This window comes from Ambystoma mexicanum, chromosome 10 (genome assembly GCF_040938575.1).
Source record: "Ambystoma mexicanum isolate Mex_15411 chromosome 10, UKY_AmexF1_1, whole genome shotgun sequence".
Lineage (NCBI taxonomy): Eukaryota > Metazoa > Chordata > Amphibia > Caudata > Ambystomatidae > Ambystoma > Ambystoma mexicanum.
This window is the reverse complement of record NC_090932.1, coordinates 1126091000-1126106458: the sequence shown is the minus strand read 5'-3', so window position 1 is coordinate 1126106458 and position 15459 is coordinate 1126091000. Positions and strand designations below refer to the sequence as shown.

The 15459-nt window shown below is 47.7% G+C and overlaps 1 protein-coding gene across 2 annotated transcripts in view; it reads right to left on the bottom strand.

Moving 5' to 3' along the window:
• Positions 1 to 15459, bottom strand: part of LOC138492057 (cytosolic purine 5'-nucleotidase-like) — a 270570-nt gene that overhangs the window by 84651 nt on the left and 170460 nt on the right. For both annotated transcript variants that reach the window (XM_069619009.1, XM_069619008.1), the window contains exons 6-9: positions 11975 to 12032; positions 9697 to 9790; positions 7180 to 7233; positions 5263 to 5346 (exon numbers count right to left, since the gene is read on the bottom strand). In XM_069619009.1, the coding sequence (XP_069475110.1) occupies positions 5263 to 5346; positions 7180 to 7233; positions 9697 to 9790; positions 11975 to 12032 (290 nt within the window). The remainder of the gene's footprint in view (positions 1 to 5262; positions 5347 to 7179; positions 7234 to 9696; positions 9791 to 11974; positions 12033 to 15459) is intronic.

Here is a 15459-nt window from a genome sequence, read left to right as displayed (position 1 = left end):
TGAGTGGCTGGGAGTCAAGGACATGAACTCCATGCAGTGCCAGGATGGCGGCTGGCGGCCGAGGGCCCACGCCACACACATAAGGTGCCAGGAAAATGGCTGGGAGTGAAGGGCTCACATCCCATGCCCTTTGAGGATGGTGGCTGGGAGGGGGCGACTTGTGCCTACTGCTCTGCTGGTGTCCTATTCTGCCCATAGCCTCTCCTTCATTTCCTGATAAAGCAGCCCTTCCTTTTAATAGAAAATAATTCACATTCTGGCATCTTATCCTGTGCCAGGCATGGCCTAGCCTTTATTAACGCTGATGCAACTAAAATGGGCCACGTCAGGTGCATCGGCTAGCGCAGATTGCCACAACCAAATTACTCTTGAGTGGAAGGAACTGTTTGCTACTCTAATATATCTGTCTAAATTCTTCCAGGTGCTGTTGATTGGAAGGAGACATGAGAGTTGTGTGCTTCTCAACCTGTCGCCTCTCACTGATCAGCCCAGTCGCCTCTCACTGCTCAAACCACTGTAGCCTCTCACTACACAACCCACTGTCTCTCACTGTGCGACTCACTGTCACCTCTCACTGTGTAACTCACTGTGCAACAACTCACTGCCGCCTCTCACTGTGAAACTCACTGTTGCCACTCACTGCTCGACGCACTGTCGCCTCCCACTGCACAGCCCACTGTCGACTCACTGCTCAACCCACTGTCACCTCTCACTGTGAATCCCACTGTCGATTCACTGCGAAACCCACTGTCGCCTCTCACTGCACAATCCACTGTCGACTCACTGCTCAACCCACTGTCGCCTCTCACTGCGCAACCCACCGTCGACTCACTGCTCAACCCACTGTCGCCTCTCACTGTGCAACCCACTGTTGACTCACTGCGCAACCCGCTGTCACTGTGCAACCCACTGTCAGCTCTCACTGCGCAATCCACTGCACAACTCACTGTTGCCTCTCACTGCGCAACCCACTGTCACCTTTCACTGCGCAACCCACTGTCGACTCACTGCTCAACCCACTATCGCCTCTCACTGCGCAACCCACTGCACAACTCACTGTTGCCTCTCACTGCGCAACCCACTGTCGCCTTTCACTGCGCAACCCACTTTTGACTGACTGATCAACCCACTGTCGCCTCTCACTGCGCAAACCACTGTTGATTCACTGCTCAACCCACTGTCACCTCTCACTACGCAACCCACTGCTGAATCACTGCGCAACCCATTGTCAACTCACTGCTCAACCCACTGTCGCCTCTCACTGCGCAACCCACTGTTGATTCACTGCTCACCCCACTGTCACATCTCCTGTGCATACCACTGCTGAATCACTGTGCAATCCATTGTCAACTCACGGCTCAACCCACTGTTGCCTCTCGCTGCACAACCCAGTGTTCACCTACTGCTCAACCCACTGTCGTCTCTCACTGCGCAATCCACTGTTGACTCACTGCTCAAACCACTGTTGCCACTCACTCCGCAACCCACTGTCGACTCACTGCTCAACCCACTGTCATCTCTCACTGCGCAACCCGCGGTCACCTCTCACTGTGCAACTCAATATTGTCTCTCACTGCTTAACCTACTGTTACCTATCACTGTGAATCACACTGTTGCCACTCACTGCACAGCCCACTGTCACCTCTCAATGCACAACCAACTGTCGACTCACTGCTGAATCCACTGTCGCCCTCGCTGCCCAACCCACTGTCGACCCACGGCGCAACCCACTGTCGACCCACGGCGCAACCCGCTGTCACCTCTCACTGTGCATCCCATTGTCGATTCACTGCGCAACCCACTGTCGCCTCTCACTGCTCAAACCACTGTTGACTCACTGCTCAACCCACTGTTGCCTCTCACTGCGCAACACACTGTCAACTCACTGCTCAACCCACTGTGGCCTCTCACTGCACAACCCACTGTGGCCTCTCACTGCTCAACCCACTATCGCCTCTCACTGTGCAACCCACTACACAACTCACTTTCACCTCTCACTGCGCAACCCACTTTTGACCCACTGGTCAACCCACTGTCGCCACTCACTGCGCAACCCACTGTTGACTCACTGTGCAACCCACTGCTGAATCACTGCGCAACCCATTGTCAACTAATTGCTCAACCCACTGTCCCCTCTCACTGCTCAACCCACTGTCACATCTCACTGCGCATACCACTGCCGAATAACTGCGCAACCCATTGTCAACTCACTGCTCAACGCCTCTCGCTGCACAACCCAGTGTTGACCTACTGCTCAACCCACTGTCGCCTCTCACTGCTCAGTCCACTGTTGACTCACTGCTCAAACCACTGTTGCCTCTCACTCCGCAACCCACTGTCGACTCACTGCTCAACCCACTGTCATCTCTCACTGCGCAACCCGTTGTCACCTCTCACTGTGCAACTCAATATTGTCTCTCACTGCTCAACCTACTGTTGCCTATCACTGTGAAACTCACTGTTGCCACTCAATGCACGACCCACTGTTGGCTCTCACTGCATAACCCACTGTTGCATCTCACCGCGCAACCCACTGCTCTACGCACTGACGACTCCCACTGCGCAACCCACTGTCGACTCTCATTGCGCAACCCACTGTCGCCTCTCACTGTGCAACTCACTGTCGCCTCTCACTGCACAACCCACTGTCGACACACTGCTCAACCCACTGTCGATTCTCACTGTGCAACCAAGTGTCACCTCTCATTGCTCAACCCAGTGCTGACTCACTGCTCAACCCACTGTCATCTCGCACTGTGGAACCCTTTGCCGCCTCTCACTGTCCAACTCACTGCCATCTCTCTTTGGTCAACCCCACTGTCGCCTATCCTTGTGAAACTCACTGTTGCCGCTCACTGCATGACTCACTGTTACCTCTCACTGCATAACCCACTGTTGCATTTCACTACGCAACCTACTGTCAACTCACTGCTCTACCCACAGTAGATGCTCACTGCACAACCCACTGCTGTCTCTCACTGCACACACAACTCAGTCACCTCTCACTGCATAACCCACTGTTGTCTCTCGCTGCATAACCCACTGTTGCATCTCACTGCACAAATCACTGCCAACTGACTGCGCAACCCACTGCCAACTCTCATTGCTCCACTCACTGTTTCCTTTCACTGCTCTACCCACTGTCACCTATCATTTTGCAACCCACTGTCCCCTCTCACTGTGCAACCCACTATTACCACTCACTGCTCAACCCATTGTCATCTCTCAGTGTGCAGCGGAGTGTCTCCTCCGACCCCTCAAACCGACTGCCTCATGATATGGTATGATTGGTTATGTATAACGCACTTAATACCCAAAGGTTTCTAAGCATGAACCCGGGAATCGAACCTGTGTTGCTCCGCGTCATCTTGCTTCCAAGGCTAGCGCGTTGCCCCAGAGCTATCCTCCCGTAACACACTGCCAACAACCCCCTGTTGTCTCACACTGCAGAAACCAACTGCAGCCTCAAATATTTCTAAATCTCAGTTGAATGCAGAGCGCCACCTGCCAACGGGCGCCCCTGTTCCCTTCCTTTCATGCTAAAGGCTAGGTGGCGTCTTGGGACACTGCCTCCAGGCCCCGGTTTCGAATGGCTCAGAATCCTGACATACTAACGTCATGTATCTCCAGAATAATGAAAGATGGTTTCTTTTCAAATTTCCATCCAGAACTTCTCTGCCACTTCAAGGAAGATCTGGGTGTTAAGTTGTATGCTGTTTGTTGGAGCCTTGACTGTGAATTGTGTCCTTGTTTTTTCTGGGTGGCTTCTGTAGGTAACTCTGGAGGTGATGGTGTGAACTTTGGGAGTGATCAATGTGATCCTAGGATCGGGGGGGGGGGGTGATTTGGACGTACCTGTTTGTTTGGGTAATGAGAGCTCTGGCAACAATGATGAGGATGAAAGAAGTTAACAAAGGGACAAGATACTCATCCTGAAAGAGAATCACTGCCGTCCTTATAAAACAGGACAGAGAGGCAGTCACTATTAACATGGAACACTTTTCATGTACATTGGCTCAAATGCAGAGATGGCCTAATTGATTATGCATTGAACATTGTCATGTCATCGTCCCTAGGAGTAGACATACAACAGAACTTTATGCAACTCGGGCCATCCTCTATGGGCTCTCCGCCTTCTCCTTCATCTGAAGACAGAAACCTTAGAGTCATCTTCGACTCCTCTCTCACCTTCCTCCCTCACATTCAAGACACTGCCAAGAAGTCCCACTTTCAACTCTTCCCTCTCAAAGGAATTCTCCCTTTTCTCACTTTCCCCCAGAAGCTAAATGTTACTCGAGCCCTGGTTCTCTATAGGCTTCGCTACTGCAATAGCCTTCTCTTGAATCTACCCTCTTCCTCTCTATGAACCCTCCAGCTAATGCAGAATAGGGCAGCAACATGTATCCTTGACCTCAAGTCCAGGAACTGCATCTCTCCTGCCCATAAAACTCTTCACTGGCTCCTGGTTGCTGCATGGATTAAATTCAAATCCCTCTGCATCATCCACAAGGCTTTCTGGGGCCACGGACCACGCTATCTGCAACTTGCTCTTACTAAATACTTTCCCTTTAGACCTCTGCATTCCTCTGGCACCAACGCTCTGTATGTGAAGAGTTTTGATAAACAGAGGGCTGGATGCCGATCTCATTCTTCGGCAGGCTCCTTCCTGTGGAACAGCCTCCCCTTCCTCTGCGTCTTGAGCCGGACCTCCTCAAATTCCGGAAGCTCCTCAAGACTTTCCTTTTCACCTCCTCCTTCCCTTCTTCCCTCCTCTAATGATCTGACAGTCGCTGTGATTGGTGACCAGGGCCCTTATATGTTCTTCAGGGCCTTGGCCTCCCACACCCAATCGCACTCAGCCTCTGCCGACACACAGCCCTTGCCTCGGCACCAACTGGCCTACGCTACTGTAGGCCTGCACTTACCTACTTATTGCAGCTCAATGCTCTCGAGCACTTACTATACTGGGCACTTACATCTGTTGCTCACCCACGAGCACAGACACTCCAGTACTTACCCACCAATCCCTCTTCCCCTCTGCACTTGCACGTTCTGAATACTCCCAAGGCCTAGTAGGATTGTCTTTATCCTCCAGTCTATACCTTGTTTTCAATCCCATGCTCCTTCCCTGTTGCCTTGAGGGCGCTTTGAAACACAATGTATTTGTTCTATAAGCGCCTAACAAATGCATAATAAATAAATAAATAAATAAACTCTGGGCAACTTTAGCCTGCATTTTAGCAATGTCCCAAAAGTACCCACGTCTGTGTAGTTGTAATCGCTGTTGGTGGCTAGGAACACCTTGCCTGCTTCTCTCATGCGGCTCAGCAGCAGTGGAGTCCGCTCCTAGATGAAAGGATGGTGAACACAAATCCGTCAAAGTTAGTTACGGTTCTGACTACTGTACTCCCAGCCCATAGTCCCCTCGCCTCCATGCTGTCAAGATGTCATCCCTCGAAAGGGATAAAGCAGACTCTCAAGCAAGAAAACCTCAGAAAGAGCAATTGCACGGCTCACCCACAGAGGTCATCCCTCCCTCGCTGCCCCTTGACCCAAGCTCTAGGAGTAAAATCCTACAGCAAGGTGCTACACCCCACCCCATACATGCAAGACCACCACATAGCCTGCAAGCCTTGCACATCAAGCAGAGCTTGCAGCCTGTTGTGGCAGTGAGGGACCGGCAACAGTAAAAAAGGGGCATGACAAGATAACTAGCCAGGGGGAATTTTGGAGGGTGAAGGATCACTCACATCTTTCTCTCAATAGTGACAACAGCTCCCGAATAAGGGCACAAGAACAACACAAGACACTCAAATGGACAACCACACACAAAAGGCACAGGCACAAACAACAGAAGACAAAGGAACCTCAGGACCAGGGGTCTGCAATCTTTGGCTCTCCAGATGTTTTGCACTACAATTCCCATGCTATCTGCCTATTGACTATGCTGGTTAGTGATGATGGGAGTTGTAGTCAAAACATCTGGAGAGCCACAGGTTGCAAACCCCTGCACTAGACGAACACAGATACTGGTTCATCGAGAAAGGATGACGGGCTTCTGGGGGATTAGAAGATTCATGGTGGTAGTGAATATATACGTTGGTGTTTCCTGATAAAGAGACAATGCGAAACACCCGCAAAGGGCACCTCAAGCAAATGATGAAGAGCCACTAGAACTGCGCAGAGCCTGCCCTGCCTTGTGGCTGTGCTCCGGTGATGTTCCTTTTTCGGGTGACAAACTTGCATCTCTGAGGTGTTTCTGCTTGGAGGTGCTTTTCCCAGTTTGGCACAGCCAATTTAGAGATCATGGAATTTTGGGTGATGTATGCAGATCGATTTTTCTGTGATACTCATCCCTAATACTTAAAGCAATGTTAAAGGTCATTTTGGCCATTATGTTCTAACCTCCTTAAATAAAAGCTCTCTTAAAAATCATGTAATCTTGGGCCTCCTTATGAGTTTGGCAGTATTAGCAGTGCCAACGCTGCCCGAACGACTTGAAATCTCTGCCAGCAGGATCGTAAACAGAATTTTTCAGACAGATTTTCATTCTTTTGTTTATTTTTTAAACTGTATTCTTCATTGGGGAAATTACAGAATGAAACACTGCTGCTATTTTAAATGGCGGTAGTATCGCCACTTGCAAGAAGGAGGTTTTCCAGTACAGGGGTTCCAGATGCCAGAATCAGGCAGACAGCGGTGTTGCTAGGTCTGGAAAAGATCCGGGCCTACGCCAATGTGTGGACTGTTGGGACTCAGGGCTAGCTAGACCTTTGGTGTTAGCCCCTGAGCTTCTATCCAGGGCTACAACCAAAAGACCTGGGGCTATATCCCCCCTTCCAAGCAACGCCTCTGTGGGCAGATAAAACAGGTGGTATTTATCGATCGTTTCCACCACACTTGTAATGATGTCCAAAAGGATGTTATGTCACAGGAGAAAAATGAGGGTAGATTTTGAAGGGTTTCACTCTGTGAGAGGCAGACTAAATTATGTGGTTACCTGTAAGGATTATGCCTGCTTAACCAGCTATACCATTGATGAAATGAAGGCAGAGGATGGTTAGAGAAATGTTCAAGGTCACACAGTTTGCGCAAACTAAAACACATGAAATTTGGAAGGTTCACAACCTAAATACTTAAGAAGTGGCACAGAGAGAACACTTCTCTGAATTCACTCACGTCTTTCACAACGTACTTCTGCAGGTCTGTGAGGGTCTTCTCCTTCAGACAGCCCTGTTGGGAGAAAGAAAACACATGTGTGATCCTATGGTGTCAGGGGTACAATACTATAACCCAACAAGGCAGAGAAGGGACATAGCCCCAGAGCATACGCAGGCCTCATGAGGAGGGTATCGGAGTGGCTCGATATTTGGTAGATCCCATTGCTACAAGCTTGAGCTACCAAACATCTCCTCCCCTTTGTAGGTTTTAATCAAAAACACACTAACAATCCTCCAAAGCAGCTGCACCCCCTCTTAACAAGGGACTCCTCAAGATCCTGACAAGGTTTGTGATAGGGGCATCATTGTGGATCTCCGGCACTTTAGAACAGGGGTCTGCAGCTTTTGGATCGCCAAACGTTTCGCACTACAATTCACATGCTATCTGGATATTGACTATGCTGGTTAGGGATGATGGGAGTTGTAGTGCAAAACATCTGGAGAGCCAAAGGTTGCAGGCCCCTGCCTTAGAATCACTGGCTGCTCACTGAATGAGCAAGTGCTCTTAATGGATTGCTAAAAAAGAATGCTTCCATTGAGTAACCGGGCCTTGTGATTGTGTGGTGAACTCCTTTGACATTATCATGGAAGTCGTCGGCTAAAGTTTGCTTTAGCAATGTCTGCCACCTGAATGCTAGGTAAGAAGAGTCTAGATGAGGGGAATTGATAAGAGGTGGGCATACTTGAATACATTGTTTTCATGCCGCATACTCACAAACACCACAAGTTGTCTATTGTTGTACAGGTCTCTTTTTAAGTGAAGGAGACTATATTCTTGTTGAAGGATGCAAGTGTGCTTACGCTTTAAAAAAAAAGAGATTTCATCATACACTCGCCTTTGTCTACGGAGCCACGCAGAACACAAAAGACATTGGGAAAGGGTTTCCTACTGTGGAAGGTCCCATAGTTGTTAGGGGACTGAAACACGTTGGGGTGCTATGCACTTGTTCCTTAGCTGAATGTGCTTTATCTGACAATAGGTTGTTAGACTTGTGCTGCTATTTGACAGATATGATTATGAAGGTTATACGACAAAGAAATTCTAATTCTTTTGAAAGAATGGGTTACATTTGCCCTTCATTTCATTTTTCCAATTTTGAGAATTTGATTGACCCTTGTTCAACTCACAACCTTATTCCTACCCTCTTGACATCCCTACTCTTCTCCCTCTTTTTCCACCCTTCACCTTTTTATGCCTCATTCCCATGTACTCAGGCATTCCTTGAGGTCGAAATGCTGGATTCTCAGTAGAACACTTACGCTGTTTTATGATCACTGATCTTGTCTGGTTGTGGGTGGCACCCAGATTTTAAAGACACGTACTATTAGATGTGTTCAATTATTCCTTTACGTATGTCTTTTTGTATTGGAAATAAAAAGAATCATTCATATAACTAATTAAATACATACATGCTTTACATTAAATGTTGGAATTTTATTGGGGTCAACAGTTATCATTCTTTGGGATAAATAGAAAGGGCAAGATTTTTGACAGTGCCATCTCAATGTGACCTGCTGACCTCAAGTATATATATATATATTTAAGATGCATGAAATTGACTTTTTCTTTTACATCTGAGGCCAAATTACAGACACTTTGAACCAGTACAAGTGCATCTTTGCACTGTATTAGCACTAGGGCAAATATTACCGTAGGACAAAAAATCCGGTTCTTTCAATGCCTATGTTTGCACCAGTGCAAGGTTACAGACCGATATTAGCACACAGCAAACTTTGCCAAGGTGTACAATGTAGTGAAAGAATACTTTTTTACACCTGGGCAATTTTCGCATTATTGCTAATAGCATGCAGAATTGCAATCCACTGGTGCAAAGATTCTGTAACACGCCCTGGCATGCTTTGATAAAGGCACGGATGCATTTCAGTCCCGGGGTATGTCCTTAGCGTAGGATATTCAAGTGAGCATTCATGACAGAGCTCCTAGCAGGTTAGCATGGAAAGTGACCCTCCCACCCAAAACCCTGCCTGAGAATAAACACACAGCACTGCGTTCTTTTGCCGAGAGCACTTTCATCGAAGTCATTTTTAACGAAAAAATGACATCCAAAAAAACTCATCGAAATATATAGGGGGTGAGGGGATAAAAGGGATAGGGAGGGGGTTTCGGTAGGGATACAAATATAGTGAAGGGAGGATCTTGGGGGGCCCCCCAGATATTAAACAAAACAATAGTTCGATGAGTTTTTTCGAAGAATTTTCATTATAAAAAATGACTTTGATAATAAACCTGCCAGCAAAGGGGCAGAGAAACAAACACACCCGAGTGGTAAACAGCGAAAGCAAGTATTTCAGGACACTGTGTGAGTATGACGTGGGAAATCCTGCAAGGAGTGGGCGGACGTATCTTGACGCAGTCTACTCAGCGCCCCAGCCAGTATCTCTGCCCACCAGCACCCACTGCTGAGGTCACCCTGCCAGTAGCGCCCATGAGATAACGCCCCCGCCCCGCCCTTACCGAGTCGTGCACGTAGTCCATGGCGTCCCGCACATCCTGGAAGATGCTGCGGAAGGACATGAAAAGGTTCCCATACTTGTAGCCCGTCTCACAGCTGCAAGAGAGAACAAGAAAAGGTTACATTATTTAGGTTATTGTGTCCAGGTGTTTTGTACGCAACTAACACAACAATGAGATACTCTGGTATTCCAGCACTGGGGATAGGGCTATAACAGGTGTTATTGGCCCACTCCTGGAGCTGGTATGAGGGTGTATAATGAGGCAATGCAAGGGGAAACATACAGAGCAAGAAGCATTCACTCTGGACTTTTGAGACCATTTGGTTAATGACGTCCCTGAGCAGTAAACACGCCTCCTCTGCACAAGGCACTGTCACTATATATAGGGCCATACTTTCCAGAAATCTGTCCTTGGATCAGGAAGGGGCAGCGTAAGAGGAAATATAGGGCAGTAAACATAACATCTGGACAGGGTCAGGCATGACAAGAGAGCCTCCCTCGCCCAGAAAGGTCCTCTTTGTAATGTAAATGTAATTTGAAGTCGTCTTATATGGCGAAACCCCTGCCATGTTGGTGGCCTAATTGCGTGTGGCCCTGCAGGAAAAGATGGGGTAGGGGTTGCTTGCTAGTGGGATAGAAGAGAAAGCAGCTCTGAATCCTGAGGTGTTGATGTGTGCAGACCAGAAGCGCCTGAGTCCTCAGTGACGGTGTGATTGTAGGTGGTAAGAGGCAAAGATGTTGGTTATGTATGTGTTGCATCCAGTGGGGAGAGCCCAACATCCATTGATTGGGAGTCATTTCTGCAAGACTGTTAGTCGCTGTGGTGGATGCGTGCGCGAATGTGTTACGACTAAAGATTGGAGCAGTGGCGTTGTTCAGGGAATGTGGTATTTCTGTAGGCTATCCTGCGCAAGGGTTGATTGTGGGAGTAGTGTGAGGGGATAAGAGCTGGAAATCAGAGTCAATTAGCGGGGAGGTAGGAGAGAGGATTGGTTACGTGAGAGTGAAGAGGTTGGTTCGAGTTGATTGTTCATGTGGCATCGGAAATGCTAAGTTGTCTCTCAGGATGAAGAGTTCTTACCATTTTGATCCCATCCAGAACGTAAATAGTGGGACCGACCCAACAGAGTCTGATCACATGAATTCCTTGGCTGATCCATTGTGTCTGGGTGTGTGGGAGGGAGGGATGCCAGCCTCAAAATTCTGGGGTGTGGGTGGAAGACAGTTTTAAAAGCTGGTAGTGGACGCAGCGATTAAACCCACTGCACTGTCAACCTCCCCTCCGCCCCTTTCTCTGATGTACAGATGGACCGTGTACTGTAGCTGTGAGAGGAGAAACTGCAGGGCTTCGTTTGAGCAACAAATGAAAGGTTTGAGCTAGGGGAGTGCTGCATAGCCATGGCACATGGAATGCTTCCATACATAGTGCAGGGGCAAATCTATCTGGGTGGGACCATGTCCTGTGCAGTTTCACGTGAAGGGGGGAGATGGTACTGTGGTGTATGTTCTGGATTGAAGCTGGCTACTCAGCGTAAGAGCGTATGTGCTTATTTAGGACAGTATCCCTAAATGGGTACAGCTGCTTAGAGGTAGTTAGATCTGCGGTGTCTGTGCGCTATATATCCTCAAGTGAACCAATCTATCACAGCGTGATATTTAAATGGGTGTCCAATTGATCCAATAGGGAGCTGTGCTTTCTTATTGGCTAATACTCCTACACTCCAGCACCTTTCAAGTCAATTGGGCATGGGTGCCCCCACCCCCATTCTCATCCACAGGCCTATCCAATGACTGAGGGGAGCAGCATTAAAGCTATTGTTTACTGGTATACTGTGACTGCCCCAAACAGATCTTTGTAACCCAGTGCATTGTAAGCATTATCCTAAATGGAGGTACTGGGTGCTGGTGTCAGAAGGTCCAACGTCTGCGTGTCATGTGAGAGGCCTTAGCCATGATTGCTAAGTCGGAGGTATGAAACTAAGGGCATGAGAGGCGTTTGTCTATGGGTCCATGTACCCTGTTCTACGTTACAGTCAGTGCTGTATAAAGTGTATAGAGGGGGAGGGCAATATGAGGGTCCTAGACTAGAGGGGACTGTGCGTGACATTGAAGGTTTCTAGCTCTAGCTAGACAGAGAAGGCGCATCATATACACTATGGAAGCTGTCACTAAAGGTGTCTGATAACAAACTGTGTCACTCCAGATGTCTTTGAAACTGGCATGCCAACACAACATTCATCTCTAGCACAGCATGTAAAATCTGATTACAGAAGTCTTACTTCACGTATCTGGAACAGTTTGTGAAGAAGTCCACCAGGCAGGCGTACAGGTAGGTTTCTGGTAGGTCAAAAGGACATAGATCAAATTATGCTTACCAAAATGTTCTCTGTTTCCAAACAAAAAGCACTAACATGATTTCAAAAGCACGAGCCAGCATTTTCAGCATAATAAGAGATAAGCTCTAGTTTTGTTGGCAGATCCACTATTGGCATTTCCCCCATCACGATCACATACACCTCTGACAGCGTCTCCCTCAGGGGCTGGTCCAGAACCTTCTTGTCCTCCCTCAGGGATATTCTCTTCCATGCCTCTGTCACAATCTTTTTCCGTTACTCTAAAATTCACCTGTTCCGCACCCTATTCACATTCTATATCGGACTCCCTTCCACTCTCACTGCATTCCTGGACACCTCAATCACCTTCACAGGCTTGGAGAATGTATCCTTCTCTATGCACACCCCATTGAAGTCTTACTACATCCCCACCAGCAGAATTCCCCCTTAAATGCTTCCTCACAGCCGTGTCATACACTGCTCCATTGCACGCTTCCCCTGCTCCCGGTCCTCCACTCTTTACTCCACTCTTCTACTCAATCGTGCAGGGTTGCACTTAGAATATACATCATGACCTGCATATGTTTAAAAGGAGGTATCAACGTAACCCCACAAGGCTCAATAACACCTTTAAAGCTACCCTAACATCTACCCAATTAACAATTGCTTGTTGTTTGGCACCACGTAATACTCTACTTAGCTGTTCCATCATGCCGTTAGCTTCTGGGTGGTATGTGGAAGTAAATGTCCATCTCAACCCTTTCCTCTCGCAAAACTCTTTCCTCTTCTTGCCTGAAAATTGGATCCCTTTGCCCCGCAACAATACCTCCACATATCCTTTTCTCATACAAATTCCTTCCAGAAACTCAATGACATGTGTGGCTGTCGCTCGAGATTAGCCTCCATATATTTCTATGATTTTCCATGGTCCTACTTGCATGGTTAATGGGCACACCGGTCACTTGTTTACCTTATTTCTCTTATTGGGATTGAGGCATGGACAATAAACCCAAACTGGCCTCTTCATATTCCTGTCAACGCCTGACACCAATCCTTGTCTTGTACTTTACATTTAGTGATAATAATGACTGCATGCTCTTCGTGAGCCGTCCATACGATTTTCTCTCTTGATGAGTAGGTTCCTCAACTTGCGACTTCTCATCATTATCTTCAACTCCATTGATAGTTTGGCCCTTACCCCCCCATTACCCTCAAACCTTTTCCACAACCTGTCTCTTCTCTGCTCATTTTTCATTTATCCATCTCTTCACATTTTGCAAAAAGGCATCCTTACCCAGAGCTGTTGCCCACTCATCAAGTGCTACCACTCTGCTTTCCACAACGACCTCTGGGATAACCACTATGCATGCTTCCTCGATTGCCTGGCCTTCACCCTCTAACGGCATCCTTCATAACTAGTCGGCAACATAATTGCTATCTCTCATCAATTATACAGGCTCGTATTCTCCTAGAGTCATTCTTTGAGTACCTTTTAGCATCTCCATATCTGGCAAAACCTTCACCAAGGGTTTGTGATATGTCCTGGTTGTCAATATGTTACCCCATGTATATATATTCTAAAAAAAACACTGCAGCCTTTTATTAGTGACATGAGGTCTTTGAACTCTATCAAGGACTGTAAATTACCCATCATAATGCTAGTGCTATGACACTGATGGACAGGTTAGTAAGGAGGGGCAGCGGCAGTCCTTGCCTACTCCCTTTGGCAAGCCCCTGCTTAGTTTCTCCAGGTTCTGTCACGCCTCATCGCCAATATGCTACGATCACTTTCTGGTAGCCAATGGAATGAGCTTGCTGGAGACTCATGTGTACGTTCCAGTATGTTTTTTACTTGCCTAGTCACAGGATGGATCAGGGCAAGATACCCATACCCACTAGTAGATCACCCACCCTGGACCCACAGGCACCCACTGCCCCCACACAGGACACTCATTGCAAAGTAATTCCACCTGACAACACAGACCAGCACATCACAAGCATTCGTCCTCGCTCATGCAGGACAGGGTACTGTTTTTACCACTACCACCTAACTTGTGATGAATCAAACAGTTGGATAGGACCCTGAAGTAAATTGTCTGTCAAAGTTCACCGTCCCACCCCCCTTCACTTTTATTGACTTGTACACTTTGTTTATTTAGGAGTTTGTTGCATGTCACCTACTAGCAGTGGGTGGTAAAAAACCTTAAGGATGTGTGCCGTGAATGACGTCTATCTGGGATGCACTCGGAGCTTCAAAGGTCCACTGACGGGGGAATGCCCGAACCGTTAATTGACTTTAGCTTCTTTAAATTGTGATGGATAGATTCTGTCCTCAGGGTTCGGATCTGGGCAAGGGCCAGTTTCTGTAAGTACCCCGTGGCCAGCGCCAACAGCCCTTCCATATGACGCAGGGGCGGTGAGAGTGATTGCTGCGTCTAGTAGGAGCCTCGGAGCTGGACTGACATGTTCTTGTTTCTAGATTTTGACTGCCTAAAAACTTCGAAGGTTGTCAGTGTGTTTTTGTGGATACTGCTGTATGCTGTGGGTGCCATCACCAATGCTCTCATTAAATTCACGCCATGGAGCAGCGGGGGTATTGTTCTCAGAAGTATTGTTAAAGGTCAGTAGTACTGAATATCCAGTGCAAAGAAAACAACCAAATGTATGCTCCTAAAATGTGTCCATCTGTGGGTCTCAGTGCACCCCATTTAACCACAAGGGGCAGTTGGGCTACAGAGAACTGGTGAACTCAGCACAGGGACAAAGCGCTTGCAGAGAAGCACCGGTTCAGTTCTCGGTCCCGCGCTTGAAGCGCGACATAAGAAACAAATGTAATCGTTTTTTTTAAAGGCTACATTCCTTAAAAGTTTACATTTGGACTCTTGGTTCAGATTTTGGGTAATATTATCCTGTAGATTAATTTCTCACATGTCTGTGGTCTAGACTGAAACTAGAGTGCAGAGCATTGTGATTAGAGGCAGGAGTTTGCTCCGGGTCTACTGGCCTCTTTGGTTTAATTATCCAATAGAACAGACACGTGAAGACTCTGGGCCCAACGTTCCAAGCAAGCAGCCTCTGTAGTGTACAAAGACCACTCGGCTTGCATAAAGGATCCCTGGCTCGTGCGGGGCTCATCCAGGCATTAAACACTGGTGTAGTGACCAGCCGACAAAGCTGCTCCTTCCACTAGCCCTAACAAGCATTGGTAACGCCAACCATTTTGGCCTTTTATTGGTACTCGGTAGGCATTTACCAGGCACAGCTCTCACATGCCCAGGTAATCACACCATTGCCATCTTGTGGACAGGTAATACTATTATGGCAGTGCCCGGCAAATGTCTATCCAGTGCTACCAAAAAGTCAAAACTGTTGGCTTTGCCAATGCTTGTTTGCAATGTACTGCATTCGTACTAACTCTCATTGTGGGCATG